The sequence below is a fragment of the Antechinus flavipes genome, chromosome 2, assembly GCF_016432865.1.
Source record: "Antechinus flavipes isolate AdamAnt ecotype Samford, QLD, Australia chromosome 2, AdamAnt_v2, whole genome shotgun sequence".
Classification (NCBI taxonomy): domain Eukaryota; kingdom Metazoa; phylum Chordata; class Mammalia; order Dasyuromorphia; family Dasyuridae; genus Antechinus; species Antechinus flavipes.
The window spans coordinates 232321425-232338408 of NC_067399.1; the positions used below are offsets into that span (position 1 = coordinate 232321425).

General features: G+C 40.3%; 1 protein-coding gene across 3 annotated transcripts in view; it reads right to left on the bottom strand.

The window, feature by feature from the left end:
- Window positions 1-16984, bottom strand: part of HNF4A (hepatocyte nuclear factor 4 alpha) — a 74965-nt gene that overhangs the window by 22784 nt on the left and 35197 nt on the right. Inside the window, exons 1-3 of one of the 3 annotated variants that reach the window (XM_051976507.1) lie at window positions 11834-12083; window positions 3974-4148; window positions 1544-1638 (exon numbers count right to left, since the gene is read on the bottom strand). In XM_051976507.1, coding sequence (XP_051832467.1) covers window positions 1544-1638; window positions 3974-4148; window positions 11834-11948 — 385 coding nt within the window. In that variant the 5' untranslated portion in view covers window positions 11949-12083. Of the gene's footprint in view, window positions 1-1543; window positions 1639-3973; window positions 4149-11833; window positions 12084-16984 lie in introns of those variants that run through there. The other 2 variants (XM_051976506.1, XM_051976508.1) reach the window with 2 other exon arrangements.

Genomic DNA, 16984 nt, shown 5'->3' on the forward strand with positions numbered 1-16984 from the left:
AGTCACCCTATCTAGACAAAAAATATCTTTCTGTTTATTCTAGTGCCTGAAAACACCATCATGAAAAAAATGCCTTTTTTAAAAATGCAAATATCCACTGGAAGCATTTGGGGCAATGAACTAATAATGATACTCAACTGAAACAAGACACAGTGTCATTGCTCCAAAATCAAGATTTCTGACAGGAAGAATGAGGGCTATGATGGAAGACAGACTGGCTGTAGAGAAAACTTTCACGGCTTTATGAAAAGCCAGCCCTGTCTGATTCTGTGTGGGCTCTGTGGTGTGTGTGTGTGTGTGTGTGTGTGTGTGTGTGTGTAACTGTATTTGTGTATGTGACTATATGTATATGTGGTATGTGTGTGCACATGTGTGTGTGCATGTGTGTGCAAAAGACAAGGGCAGAGCTAATCACAGAGCTGCAGGATGGGTGGGAATGGGAAGTTTGAAAGTTCACTGAAGAATATTTCACTTAAAACTTTATAAAACGGAGGCAGTGTGGTGCACTGGAAAGATTGCTAGATATGGAGTCAAGGGACTTGGATTTGAACCCTACCTCTGCCTCTTTCCTGCTTCCCTGGGCTTGGGGAAGCTGTTCCATTTTCCCAGGCCTCAGTTTCCTTATCTGCAAAAGGAGGGGTTTGGACTTTCCAGCACTAAATTCATAACCCTAAAATTAATTCATTTAATAAACATGCATAGAGTGGTTACTGTGTAATGGGAGAGGAAGGATAGATCATGGAACTTAGATTTGTAAGGGACCCATTTTAGAGATGAGCAAACTGAGGCTTAGAATGGAGAAGCAACTTTACACTGGATTCTAAGGACCCATGTAATAGTTATAGGTTATATCACAGAATGTCAGAGATAGAGGCACCTTTGAGACTGTCTTATTCAGGGGTTCTTAATCTGGGGTTCATGGAACTTTTTTTTTTATCTTTTAATAACTGTATTTCAATACAATTGGTTTCTTTTGTAATCCTAGATATTGTCCTATTCTGAAAGAGGTTTTACGATTGCAAAAGACTTCCAAGACACATACAAAAAAGGTTAAGAACTTCAGCTCTCATCCAATCCCTTCTTTTTTGTTTTTGTTTTTTGTTTGTTTTTTAAGAACAAGGAAAATGATTCACCCAAAGTCAAACAATGAGAGAGCGGGCAACATGAAGTTAATTAAACCCAGGCCTTTTGACTCCCAGCCTGGTAATGTTTCCATTTTACCTTCCCTGGGGGAGCATAAATGGGAAGCCAGGGAAGACCAGGAGAAAATTGTATGAAATGGCACCCCCCTTTTCCAAGTCCTGGTGAGGAGGAAACTCGACAACCCAGAGTCCTCTCCACACCCTAGGCTGGGTGAGTCTGTGTGGCTGGGAGGGGAAGGAGAAGCCAGCTATCTCTGCAATTCTATTTCAAGCACACGGCCCCACCCTCTTCTCCACCATTAGCTTGTCCTTTTCCTTTACCATCTCAACCCAGGCCGCTGGCCAAGCCATAAAATCATGGCTCTGCCCCCAAAAGTGGGGGAGGGGTGGCCTGAGCTTACCTTCCTTCTTCATTCCTGCCCGGAAGCACTTCTTCAGCCTGCAGTAACGACACTGATTCCTCTTGTCCTTGTCCACCACACACTGGCGGCTAAACCTGGGGAGGAGGGGGGAGAGATAGGGGAGGGGTGGGAGAAAATGGAAATTCAGTCCCATGCCATTCAACAGATACATCTACCACACTGGGGTCAGCACAGGGGAAACATGTAAGCAAGATCGAGCTTCTGCTTTCAAAGGGCCACCAAACAAGAGAATGGAGACCAAAACCTAGTCGCACAAAGGACTTGGAGAGCGAAAGAAAGGATCAGGAAAGAAGCTCGCACTTTCTTCAGCACATAATGGGGAGAGTTCTAAAGACTGTCAAGTGAAAGCAGGATGACACCTGCCTTGCTTGGTCCCAAAGGTGGAGAATCACTGTTAGTGGGTGGCTGGGACTATAGAAACGTAGATTTCTGCTTATCCCTTTCCTTACAATCAGAATAATGGGTTGCCTTAGGAAATAATGGATTCCTCTATTCTAGAGACCTTCAAAGGAAGTCTGGATGCCCTTTGGAAAGGGATGTGGAAGGTCAAGTCAGATATAGGCTGGTATAGACCAGGGCTTCTTAAACTTTTTTTGTTGTAACTCCTTTTCATCCAAGAGATTTTTATGTGACTCTGAGTATAAAGGAATATAAAATATATAAAATCAAACATTTGTAATAAACCATAATTTCATGACCTCCACATTCAGTTATATGACCCCATATGGAGTCATGAACCACCATTTAAGAAACTTTAGTCTAGACAACCCCTATAAACCTTTCTAGACATTCTGTGATTTGGAGTTTACCACTAATATAGGGATATGAAAATAACATTTATACAAAGCAGTAGGCCACAGTGAAACACAGTATAGCAAAGTGATAGGACAAATTAAGCTAGAGGAAGTCCAGGTCTTCATGACAAAGTAGGTTCCAAGCAGGGTGTTGAAGAAAGGGGGATTTCAGCAGATAGACTGCATGAGAAGTCTACCCTAGCTTGGATGGATGTAATGAACAAATTAAGCTACCATTTGTGTGAGATACTCTGCTAGATGCTGGGTGTACAAGACACAAATGAAATGTTCTTGCCTTCAAGAACTTACCTTCTGCCAGAATGGCATAAAACAAGGGAGTATCATAAGAAGGGTTGAGATGGGGGCGGATAGTAGTCTAGTTTGCCTGTAATACAGACATGTAGGGGAGTAGTGAGAGATAAAACCAAACAGATGGATTGGATGAAGTTTGTTAAATTCACTGAATACCAAGTTAAGCAGTTTTTATTTTATTTGGAAGGCAATAGGAACATGCTGAAGGATTTTTGACTAGAGAAATGAGATGAACAGAGCAGTATATTAGGAAAGTTGCGTATCAAAGAGCAGGCAGATTAGAGACATGGAGAACAAACAGACAAATGGTAGTGAAAGACTGAATTAGGCTGGTAACTCCATTAGTCAAGAGAAAAAACATGAATATGGAAGATATTATAGAGGCAAAATGGTCAGATTTGGCAGCTAATTGGGTATGGGGGTTGAAGAAATGAGAAGGGAACAAAGAGTGTTCTAGGATACTTTGGGGTCTGCACTTATAGGGGCTTTTCATACTTAATCTATGAAAGGTAATAAGCTTTTGGTAGAGATAGTTCAGGTCAACAGGTTGTGGGTTGCTAGTGTTCAGCAGGTGTTAAATTTCATACCCTGTTATTTGTTTGTGTTTGCAATTTCTATCATTTCTTAGTATTAATCTATAAGTCTGAACTCCTTATGGCCAATTCCTCTGTAATTTATGGTGGTGATGACCTGATCCTGAATTGAACTACATGTCTGTAATACAGGCAAACTAGACTACTATCCACCTCCATCTCAACCCCTTCTTATGATACCCCTTTGCTTTTTGGCATTCTGGCATTTCCTTGTCTAAGAAGAAGAAGAAGAAGACGGAAGAGGACGAAGAGGAGAAGGAGAAAAAAAGGAGAAGGAAAAAAGAAGAAGGAAGAGGAGGGGGAGAAAAGAGAATTAGAAGAAGAAGATGATGATGATGATGGGTACATATGGACTGGACTGTGATTTCACTGATACAGAAAATTCCCAGATGTGGAAAACTCCTTCTGTCAATTTTCCCAACATTAAAGTTACCTAGAGAAGTTAAGTGTTTTGCTTAGGATCAGAGGCAGGTCTTGAACCCAGTCCAGCTTACAACGACCCTATGACATAGGTGCTATTATTATTACCCCTTTGTAGATAAGGAAACTGAGGGACAGAGAGGTTACCTCACTTATCTAGGTCCACATGAGTATTATGTACTGAGGATAGGATTTGAATGCATACATTCCCAATTCCTACTCTGGACCCGGCATCTATCTATTGGCATAGCTGGAAGGGTATCCCAGGCTTCTTCCTGTCCGAGGCTCACCTGCATGAGTACATATGGTTCTTCCTCACACTCCTGCGGAAGAAGCCCTTGCAGCCATCGCAGCTGGAGGCTCCATAATGCTTGCCCGTGGCACGGTCCCCACAGATGGCACACATGGGACTGACACCCAGACTGTTGGGGGCATTGAGGTTGACACCTTCAGATGGAGATGCATCTGTGCAGGGATAGAAAGTATAGAGGATGAGTGAGGCTGGAGTGGGGAGGAAGTGGCAATGTTAGTAGAAAGAACATTCAGTTTAAAAGATCCAAGTTTGAAGTCTGTTTCTTTTTTCTTTTCCTTTCTTTCTTTCTTTTTCTTTCTTTCTTTTTTTCTTTCTTTCTTTCTTTCTTTCTTTTTTTTTTTTTTTGATGATTAAGTGACTTGCTCAAGGTCACACAGCTAGTAAGCATTAAATTTCTGAAGCTGAATTTGAACTCAGGTCCTTCTGGCTTTAGTTCTGGAATTCTATCCACTGCATCATCTAGCTGCTCCTTGATTCCCATATCAAATAGTGTCTGTGAGCTTAAGCAAGTCCCTTGTTGTCTCTAAGGCTGTTTCCTTCTCTGTAAAATTAAAACAGTGATATACTAGTATACATTGTCAATAAAGAAATACACTGTAAGCCTTAAAAGGTTACCTGAGTTGTTATTATTAAGAATTTTCCTTCTGGGAGATTATATTCTAGTGGAGTTCCATCATGAGATGAGTAAAGATTTATCTACCCAGTGGCCAATAGAATTAGATTAAATCTGGGGACCTCAGGACAATTCTAGGGGGATATTACTTGCAGAGTAACAACTCTTGGGGATGGATCTAGACCACAGCAGCAGATATTCCTAAAGCTTTTATCATTTATAATGCAACAACTCCTTCTGGGAGGTAAGGAATATAAGTTATCTCCATTTTACAGATGAGGAAACTAGGAAGTGTCAGAGTTGGAGCTTATCTTGAGATCTTCTGCTACCAAGTTCAGAACTCTCATCGATACCATTCCCCCAGCAGGGAAATCTATTAGAACTCCTTCATTTCCTTGGCCAGGAAAGGCTCACAACATGGGGTAGAGGCACAAAAAAGAACTTCACAGGAGGTACAAATTGGAGAGAATCTAGAGGCTGGGTAGAGTCTGGAGCTCAAAATACCTTTGAGAATAGGGGATTTTTTAGGTTTTATTTTTGTTTGTTTGTTTGATTGCTATTGCTGTTTTATAGGGAGGACATTAAGGAAAAGAGAAAAGAAATTACTTTTCCTATAATGGACCAAGTAGAGACTAGGACCCAGAACCTTTGATTTCCCATCCAAGTTCTTTCCACTGCACTCTACATTTGGGATACCCAAGGGATGATTTCATGGCACAGAAAGGAGCTAGTTCAACAAGGTAGAAAAATCAGTAGCAGTTGGACAGAAAGAACCTAGCTTTACCCACTCTTGACCTTTCCTAGAGCTCTCCCTCTTCTTATATTTGCTCCAGGATCTCCCTCAGCCCAGGAGCTTTCAGGGACAACCACTGTCGTGTCAAGGGACATTTTTGAAAAGGTGGTTCTCCCAGCTCCCACTGGTCTGGGGCTGCTGGATCACCAACCCCATAGTAGCTCCTAGCTCTACCTCAATAGAAAGAGGAAGAAAATAATTGGCTGGGAGTTTTGAACCTCTATATCAGTGCAACCTTGTCCAACTTCTATAAAGCTGTACATAGCCCAGAAAGATTCCAGACAAGATATGATAGGCTGAGGTGATACTGATGGGGGAAGCAGGGTGCTCCTTAGTAACTTCCTAGGATTCTCTCCATCTCCAAGAAACCACCTGAAATTTACCTCAAAATGATTCCAGGATGAGACCATGAACATGTAAGTGGTCTGAATGACAACCTGGTCCAGCACCCCACCACCACCAAAGAGAGATCAAAAGGCTAAAGGAATAGTCTCTAGAGCTATCTTGGAGGTGGGGTCCAAATTTAGGTGGGGATGATCACAGGGAGGACTTACTCAACCCCTCCTGGATTCCATGGAAGCTTGTTAGACTCCTACGGAAGCCCCCTAAGTTTCCAAAACAGCTTCAGGTGGAGGAGGGGGAGAACTGCAGAGGATAGTGGAAGTTCCCCAGGATTCTGTGAAGCTAATGTGCAAGGAGTCTTAGGCTTTTGTTATCTTGGTAAGATTACATTTTCCACGAATGATGTTTGTGTAAGGATGTTATTTTGTTGCTATTGTTGTTGTTCTCCTCAATAGTATTTTATTTTCCCAAATATATGTAAAGATAGTTTTGGACTCATTTTTGTAAGGCTTTGTGTTTCAAAATTTTCTCCTTCCCTTCTTTACTTCCACTTTCCCCAAGACAGCAAACAATCTGATATAAATTAAATATGTGTAGTTCTTTTAAACACACTTTCATTTTTGTCAATGTTGTGTAAGAAAAATCATCTCAAAAGGGAAAAAAAAACCGCAAGAAAGAAAAAAAAAAGAAACAACAACAAAAAAGGTGAAAATACTATGCTTCAATCTACATTCAGTCTTCATAGTTCTCTCTTTGGGTGCAGATGGAATTTTCTAAGGGATTTATTTCTAAAAATTCTTTTTGGTTAAAAATGACACTTATTCTACCTACAGCAATGTATTAATTCTCAAATGTAATGATGGGGTGGAACAATACAACTTTATTAAGTAGGTAAGTCAATTTAGAGATTCTAATGCTTTAAAAAAAAAAAGTTTGCAGATCTGTAGTTTGGGCTAATGCTTGGGATAAATAAGGTGAGAATTTCTTTCTGGGTCCTTGCTCTAGCTTCTTTCTTGGAATTGGTTCTCTTTGAATTAGAGCTCAATTACTCTATGAACTAAGCACTGTTATCCTGTCCCCAGGAAGGGAGTTTAAAATACTAAGGATGATGATTATGATTCTCATTTATATAGTTCTTAGAGATTGATGAAGTGTCTACTCTCACATCCTATGAAATAGATTGTGCATATGTTATAAATCTTATTTTACAGATGATAAAATTGAGACTCATAAATTTTAAGTAATTTGTCTATTGTTGAACAACTAGTGAGTAGCAGGGCCTTGATTTGGTGCCTGAGTCTCCTTACTTCAAGTACATTTTATTTTCCATCAGATTCCCTTGCCTGCCTTTGTTCACCTTCTTCTCCCTCCAATAAGAGTTAACTTACTAGGTCTCCTAAACAACTCTGTACAATTCTTATCCTCATGATTTTTAAAAAGAAAATATGTCCTATTCATAGATAAGGGATATTTATGTGAGTGAGCATGATGTAGTGGAAAGAGCTCCAGGATTCTAGGATTTTAGCTCTAAGTCTGTAACCAACCAGAAATGTTTCCTTATCCCATTCAATTTCTTCTCTGAAGCTAAAGGCAGATTTTGATGAGATGGAATCTATATATCTGTTAGCTCTAGTATTCTATAGGAGTCTACATATATAATATACATACATATATAATTAACACATATCATCATTACTATTATTATTATTATGCTTATAACTCTCAGACAAACTCCAGGCCACACACTGCAAATAGATAAGGAATCTTATTTCAGGTTGGTTGGGTTGATGTTCTGCCTCCCCCATGGGATGAGACCCAGAGGCCCCACAGCTGCCCTCCCTTCCTTTCTGCCCCAAGTGTTCTGTGAATTATTGCCGAGACACAGTAATTGTTAAGCTCTTCGTCCTTTCTCCTTTACTTGCCCTCTTCTCCCTTTCATCACAACAGTTCCCATCCACAAGGAGTGCAAATCCCCCCTTCCTCAACCTTGGCTACTTGGAGAGACACTGGAGAGAACTGGGCAGATTCCAGATGGTTGATTTGGGTTCTGAGTTCAGAATGGCTAGGCATTTCTGGAAACTGAGGCTGGGGAGTTGAAAAGGGCCAACTTTTTTCTAATGTCCTGGAACTTGGGGGTATGTGGGAGTGTGGTCTAGACTCCCTCCTACCAGACTTCAGAACAGAGGCTCTGGATGGATGCAAATAAAGTTTGGGGGAAATCTGTCCCCCAGCTCCAAATTCTAGAAGGCAGCAGGAGAGGTATGAATTGGATAAAGAAGAATATGGAGGAGAGGAAAGGCAGAAAAGAGGAGCCATCATAGATCATTTGCCCATTAGGAAAATACCTCCAACTCATTTCACTTTTATCTCTTCCACACACAGGGCATTCTAGAATACTAGAACTCTAGATCTTCCAAGCTAGAAGAACAGTGTGGCATGATATCTGTGAGATCTTGGAGAGATCCCTTTACTTTACCTCTCTAGATCTTAGTTTCTTCATCTGTAAAATTAGAGATTTGGGTTAGATGGCTTCTAAGCTCCCAAGTCTAGAGCAGCTAGATGTATAGGGAATCAAGTACTGGGCTGAAGGTCAGATAAACCTGAATTCAAATCTCATCTCATACACTTACTAGCTGTGTAATTTTAGACAAGTCATTTAAATGGTTTGTCGCAGTTTCTCTACCTGTAAAATGTAGACAATAATAGTACTTAACTTCTAGGATTGCTGTGAGGATCAAACGAGATAATAATTGTAAAGTGTGTAGGGCATGGTAATTTCTATATAAATATTAATTGCTATTATTATTATTATCACTATTTATGGTCCTAAGGAGTTGACCTCTAAGGTCCTCTCCAGCTATAAATCTTTAGCCTATAGAATACAGAATGTTAGAAATGAAAGGGACCTTAAGAAACAAAACTAAACTGGAATTATAATGTAATACATAATATACAATACAATATAACATTATGACAAAATATTATAGAAAATATAATAAAATAGAATTTTTTTCTTCAATTTCCTTATTTTTACAAACGAGGAAACTGATCCTAGAGAGAAGTAACTTGCCAAGAATCACATAATGTTGACATCTAGAACCTGGAACTCTCCAAGTCCAGTTCAGGACTCTTTGGCCCACCCCAGGAAATTCTTGCTTCCCTGAGGCAGAGAGAGTTGTTTTATATTTCCTAGTCACATGTCTACTTTACTTGAGGTGGGGAATGGGTCCTGTGCAGAAGGGACATGGATGGAATCTGTCCCCTTGGTCCTTTGGGGAAATTGTGGCTAGAGGATGACACACAATTTGAACCCCCAGAGACTATCTTGTGTCCTACCCTGCCGGGGAGGCTGGTCCTTTGCTCCTGATCTTCCTCACTAACTTACCCTCCTGTGATTCCAAAACCAGCTGTCCTTCTATTTAGTCCAAATTTGGATGCGTGTGCCTGCACATATATTTAGGACAGTACCATAGGCACCTAGAGATCTGGATTCATAGGCCAACACAAACAGTTTTATAATCTCTATAGTCCTTTAAATACTTCCTGAAGAAAGCCTACAGAAGCCAGAGGAAGTGGAGGCATAAGAGAAGCTTGTAGTTATTCCTATGGGGAAAGCAGCAGGGTAGTAAATAAGATATTGGGTTTGGGAGTCAAAAGAACTAGGTTTGAGTCTTCTCCCTGATGAATGATTCAAGACAAGTCCCTTTCTCTCTGAGGCTATTTATTTATTTATTAAAAAAGAGATAATTAACCCTAACCCATTTGGATTCTGAGTGGAAATGTATAAGGTCTTAGAATTCATCCAGCCAGGATCCTAATTTCTGTTAGCTGTATCTCCTCTCTAGAACTAGGAAACAAAAGCTTCCTGGGAACCCCCAGGAAAGGGCTTCTTGACCTGGTGTCCATGAAACTCCAGGTCTCCGGAGGGGAATCTTGAATGGGGGGAAAAATCACATCTTTATTTTCACTAATCCCTAAATGAAAATGGACATTTCCTTCCATTATAAATTAAAAAACCATTCTGAGACAAAGTGCATTAATTTTGCCAGACTGACAAAAAAAGATTAAGTAACCATGGACTGGAGCTTGGACATTCCAGGTTAACAGCTGTACCCCAAGTCCTGGGCTTTGTAATCGTAACAACAGTGGAACACTTTGCTATGGTACTCATAAAGTATCTTCTTCACAGCTCCTAGCAAGAACCAGACCTTGGGCCATAGCCAGTGGTGTGTTCTCATGAGCAGATGGAATGGCTGTGCAGGGACAGTTTGTGCTCTTAGCCATTCCAACCAAGTTTTCTTTTTCTCAAAAGTTTTCCCAATCATATGATAACCATCATCTCCACCTTGGGGGAGGGGGAATAATGGAGGTGTCATCCAATGTTCCCCCTTCACAGAGGAAAAAACAACAGTCTAGAAAAGGAAAGTGACTTGCCCATTGTCACCATAGCCAGTTAATGGCAGATTTGGAAGCAGGGCAGGGCTCTTTGCCTAAATCCAAGTTGTTTCCTTGTCTCCAAACTTTTCTCCAACTTCTGACTGCATATCCATCCAGCTTTCTTGCTTAGAGATTATGTAAAAGAGATCATTAAAGTACTATAGCCCGGGAACTTTGTTTCATCAGACATCAACTTCTAGCTTCAGATGGCTTTATTTTTCTTGGGCTAGTCTGAGGCTAGAAGGAATATCTGATTATCTCAGATCATAGGATCAGTAAACACTCCAGGAGGGCTCAGTTTATATGTCTATGCAAGTTTGAGGGTTTCTGGGATCTTTGATCTACAGTTAGAGGAGACTAGGGCTCTAGTCTGATCCCTTCATTTTACAGATGAAGAAATTGAGGTCAAGAAATAAATTGACCCTCCTCCAATGCCACACAGGTAGTAAGTGGCAGAGCCAAAATTTCAAACCAGATTCTCTGATTCCAAAGCTAATAGTCCTTCCACTTAGTCCCAGTCTGTATGTGTATACCTGTATTTATATGTGAGAGCAACATAAGCACCCAGAGATCTGGATTCATATGCCAACACAAACAGATTTACAGTATGATTTATACATAGCAGCAACGTCATAAGCATATATACAAATGAACTTAAAAACAGAACTCAGGTATATATACGAATATGGGACACAAATATAGATCTATATACACACACGGTACCTAAATGACTTCTTATTTCTTGAAATTTCTTGAAAAATTTCTTGAAAAATCTTCATTTCCCTGGGTTAATTCAGGAGCACCCGGTGATATACTGGCACCCTCTCCCCTCATCTACCTTTTCTGGGAATACCCCTTCCTGTTCTCCTAAGTCCCTGAGATTTTTCTTTCCTTATTGCCCCACCCTTCCCTGGACTGGGAATGTAAGAACCATAGGTAGAGTACCCCAGCCCACCATTAGAGACAGAAGGCCCCTGATACCAACCAATCAGTCAGCCAGCCAATAGATACTTATTAAGCACCTACTATATACCAGGCACTGCACTAAGCATGAAGGATACAAAGAAAGGCAAAAGATACTGCCTTACCTCAATCTAATAGGAGAAATAGCATACAAACAACTACATGCAATCAAAATATTGTAGGATAAATTGGAAAACAATCAACAGAGAGAAAAAACCCAAATTAAGAAGGATTAGGAAAGACTTCCGGCACAAGGTGGGATTTTAAATAACCTGATGGAATCCAGGAAAGCCAAAACCCCGGCCCTGGTAGACTCAAGATCGCCAATATGCTCTACGTCCTATAAAAGCTTCTGTCCAGGCACCTCTACATTACCTCTACATAGATCACAGACTGTTAGAGCTAGAAGAAAAACCTTAGACGATCTGATTCAACTTTACCATTTCATCTTTAAGGGAAATGAGCACTAGTGAGGAGAAAGAGCCTAGTCAAGCTCACCTGTGCACACACACACCTCCACATAGCTACACACAGACACACACCTGTACGCCACCTCCAGACCTCGCCCGAGCCACACAGAACCTACTTGTCTGTGCAGGACTACCCATCTTTCTACATCTGTCTGTGGCTGTCCACATCTGGGAACACCCCCTGCCCCTGCTCCTCTAGAGGCCTCTGGGCAGACTTACCATTGCCCATGGTCAACACCTGCACATTCTCAAATTCCAGAGTCGTGTAGGCCGGGTCCAGGGCAGCGCTGTAATCGGCCATCTCCATGTCGACAAGGGCTTTGGAGAGACGCATTCTCTCCTGCCTGTCCAGAGAGGCCAGCTCCTGACCAGACACGGGCCACTTCCCACTGGGCCGCTGTGGCCTCCCACCCTGCTTCTCTGTCCCTTCTGCCCTTGCCCGATCCCTCTATCTGTCCTCCTCGATTTCAAACATTTCTCTGAGAGGATTTACAGAGCTCTGGGCCTAGCCTTTCCTGAGGGGTGGAGGCAAGAGGCTAGGGAGGGGTAGGGGTTAATCTTTAATCTTCTTCCCCTCTGGTAGACACCATGGGGCTGGGCGAGCTAGGGTTGGGTTACGCTTGCCTGGGGTTTTTCCCTTTCTTATGGGGGCCATCGGGATTAGGTTGACTTGGATCTGGGGCTGATATCCCAAGCGCTAATTACAGCCCTCTAAATCATTGATTTAACTTTCTGTTTCCTAACACTCAATTCAAACAGCCCACAATTGGCGGCCAATAGACCTAAATTTAATCTTCACCATTAGAGACACTATTGATGTGATGCTGGACAAGTCACTTCACAAAGTGATACTGCAGAAAGAACCCTGGTCATGCAAAAGACCCAAGTTCAAGCACCACTTCTGGTGGTCTCGGGCGGTCCACAACACCCCGGAGTCTCAGTTGGACTAGATAATCTTTGAGTTCCTTCCAAATGTAGCATTTTGAACCTCCCTCAGTTTCTTCAGGTGTTGGGAGGGACAGGGAGGATATACTAAATTATAGCCATGACTAGTATTTCTAGAGTGCTTTAAGTTTACAAAAGCCTTATCCTTGCTTGTGCTTCTCCTAGTGAGGCAGCTAATGTAAGTTTTATCGTCGCCATTTTAATACTAATGAATATTAATATTTAATTATTTTTTATTTTCTATAGTCTTCATGATTCCAAATGAAGAAACAGAAGTGCAAAGAGGTACACTGACTTTTCATATACACACAGCAAATGCCTGGGCTAGGGTTCCCATATGAACTTACTCAAAGACTAGTGCTCTACCTCATTGATTTCTCAAATGATCAAACTTCATACACTGACTTCATTTTTTTAAATTAAAGCTTTTTATTTTATATATATATATACATATATATACACACACACATAAAATATATAAATTTTCAACATTCACCCTCACAAAATCTTATATTCTAAATTTTTTCCTTTCCTTTCCTTCATTCCCTCCCCTAGATGGCAAGCAATCCAATATATGCCAAACATGAATAGAAGAATTGTACTAGATAGGTATTCTTCTATACATATCATACATACAAATATCATGTTGCACAAGAAAAATTAGATCAAAAAGGAAAAAAAAAGGAGAAAGAAAACAAAATGCAAGCAAACAACAACAAAAAGACTGAAAATACTATGTTGTAATTCACATTTAGTTCCCACATATTCTCTCTGGGTACAGATGGCTCTCTTCATCACAAGACCATTGGTACTCAGAACTGATTATTGTATAATCTTGTTGTTGTTGTGTGCAGTGAGCTCCTGGTTCTCCTCACTTCACTTAGCATCAGTTCATGTAAGTCTCTCCAGGCCTCTCTAAAATCATCCTGCTGGTCATTTCTTATAAAACAATTATATTCCATAACATTCATATATCATAACCTATATATATATATGCTTGTTATCTTCTTCATAAAGTAAATCATTGAACTAGGAATTGTTTAATTTTTTTTGTATTTGTCTGAATCTGGTACGTAGCAGGTACTTATTAAATACTTGTTGATGGATTGGCATTCAATAAGCATCTAATATATACCAGACACAGTGTTAGGCTCTGGAGTGACAATGACAAAAAAGAAGCATCTAAAAATTTCCCCTTGATGATCACATAGTGACAGGATAAGGAATTCAAACTCAAGACTAAGTATCTCTTTCTCTTAAACACTGATCATTGTTTTTTATCCATCTCTCTCCCTGACAACTTTTTTTCTCCTTAGAAAATGAAAAGACATTCCCCTCATTCTTTTCCTAATATTTCCCACTTTGCCTGTAATTCTCTCTTTCTTCATCTCTGCCTAGCCTCAGCATTTTTCAAAACTCAGTTCCAGTGCCATTTCATTCAAGATGTCATTTTTCTTTCCAGTGCCTCAAACCAAATCACTATTTATTTTGTATTTATCCTGAATTCACTTAATGTTGTATGTTCCATTCCCCTAGGAAAATGGGGAGGACAAAGATTATCTCACTTGTGTATTTGTATCTTCTAGACTTAGAAAAATGCCAAATATGCAGCAGAAGTTTATTAAATGCTTATTGATAATTCTTAGATTCTTAATTCTATTTAAAATTTTTTTCCAATAGCACTTTATTTTTCCAAATACATGTAAAGATATTTTTCAACATTTATTTTTGTAACTTTGTAAACTTTTAAAACTTTTTTCGTAAACTTTTTTTGGAATTCATTTTTGTGAACCTTGTGCTCCAAATTTTTCTTCTTCCTTTCCTTTCTTTCCCCTTCTTCAAGACAGTAAGCAATCTGATATAGGTTAAACATGTGCAATAGAATCTTAAATCTGAAGAAATGTATCATGGGGGCAACTAAATGGTACAGTGGATAGAGCACTGGTCCTGAAGTCAGAAGGACCTGAGTTCAAACCCAGCTTAACTGCTTCCTAGTGGTGTGACCCTAGGCAAGTCACTTAACCTTAATTGCTGCAGCAAAAAAAAAAAAAAAAAAAAAAAAAAAGTGTTATGGCACCCTAGGCCTCAAACAGTTATTGGCTGTATAATCCTGGACAATGCAGTCAAATAACGATAGCCAACATTTAAATAACATTTTAGGATTTGCAAAGTCCTTTATAACTATTACCTCACTTGATCCCTACAATAACCCTGGAAAGTGGGTATGATTATTACTCCCTTTTGGGAAAACAGAGAGACAATGGTTAAGTCATTTGTCCAGGATCACACAGCTCCTAAGAATCTGCAGCTGGTTTTGAATTCAGTTCTTCCTCACTCCAAATTTAGGGCTCTGATCACTGTACTGCCTTGCTGCCTTGTTATATACATGATCCCCAAGTAAATGTCCACGGTGACAAGATTTGTCATAAAGTCCACAGGATCACATAATGCCAAGGCTACAAGAGTCCTTAGAACACAACGGCAGAGCTGGAATGGGGTTAGCATGCAGGGACTGCAAGATCATCCAGTCTTCTGTTTTATAGACAGAGAAACTGAAGCTGAGAGGACAATGTGAGACTGCTCAGCTCACAGAGAATAACCTCATCTATCTAGTGTTCTTTCCAAAGCTCTGCTATCCTTCCTCCTCATCTCTCAGTGATCCAATATTCCCTTTGCTCTCTTGAGACCCCCATGCTAATTTTAGTCTTCTCTCTCTATTGAGAGGTCTAACCTGAAAGATGAGAGCTCACTTCTAGATGGGGCTTTCTTGCTGCATACACACACACTTCTCTGAGCTTCAGTTTCCCTATCTGTAAGATAAAAGTTGTACTCTATTTCTAATGCACTTTTGTAGCTATTCCTTTCTGGACTTCTATGATTCAGTCTCTTCTTTCACTTTTCTTCTTTCAAGAAACCCTAAGAATATATAAAATGCCACCAAAGACAGTATCCACAGGTCCTCCAACTCGATATTCCATCTCTGAATAGGGGATTTGTTGAGAGAGGATTCAAATAGACCCAAATTTAGGAGTGTGTTCCCATACATCCCCATTATCCTCATCAATACTGATGGAATCTTAAGACCATTGAGTCAGAATGCCTGCATTCAAATCCTGACTCCTCTATAACCATCTATGTGATCTTGGGAAAGTAATTCAATTTATTTATTTTTCTTTTCTTTTCTTTTCTTTTTTTTTTTTTGTACTTTTATATGATGGTATGGATTTTTTTTTTTTGTGAGGCAATTGGGTTTCATGACTTGTCCAGGGTCGCAGAGTTAGTAAGTATTAAGTGTCCAAGGTCACATTTGAACTCAGGTCCTCCTGACTTCATGGCCAGTGCTCTATCCACTGTACTGCCTAGTTGTCACCAGTCATTCAATTTCTCTAGAAGAGGGTTAGATGAGATGAACTCTAAGGTCTCTTCCAGCTCTCCAACTACTTCCTATGTGAAATATCCTCATTTTACAAATGGGAAAACTAAGTTGCAGACAAAGTCACATAGCCAATGTATGGCAGATTCAGAATTCAATAAATCCTTGACTAGATGTGTAACTAACCCAAACTGTTCTTGACTATGTTCAGTTGTAGGGAAAAGAGCAAAGCATCACAAAGGAAAGGGCTTCTGTGGGTAATGTCGGGTCTTGTAGCACAAAGGCCCTCAGAAGACTTGGAGGACAAGCACACGGGCTCAGTGACAGCAGGGAGGATGCATCCCTAGAAGCCCATGCCCTCAAGAAAAACTCCATGTGTCCCTCTCTCCCTCTGGTTCTGTCTCAGACCCCTGGGTATGGGGTTTCTGTCCCACTGTATCACACATCCTTAATTACCTTTATAGATTTATGACCTGGGAGCAAAATCTCTTATATTCCCCACTACGCCATCAATTGGGGGTAACAAACTCCATAGCCCTTGTTGTGTGAAGAAGGGTTTCCCTTGATTTGTTCTGAATGAGTCTCTTCTAAACTTCCTGAGCATCATCAATCACTCAACAAGAACTTATAAAGTGCCTACAATGTGCCTAGAATACCAATACAACATAGGAAACACTCCCCACCTGAAAAGAGGTTGCACTCTAATGAGGAAGGCTAGGAGCTATGTAAATACATATAGAATAAGTGTAAAGAAAATAAATACAAGGAAATACAAAGTAGCACTTGCAGTTGGAGTGTGCTGTATATTCAAGTAGGACAGGTAGGTAGCACAGTGGCTAGAGCTTGGAGTCAGGAATATCTGATATCAGGAGCATCAGATGTAGCCTCAGACACTAGCTATGTGATTTTGGGCAAGTCACTTAGTTGCTATTTGTCCCATTTCCTCATCTGTAAAATGGGGCCCCGGGAGAAGGAAATGGCAAACCACTCCAGTTATCTTGACCAAGTCCATGGGTCACATAGAGCTGAACGTGATTAAATAATAACACGGC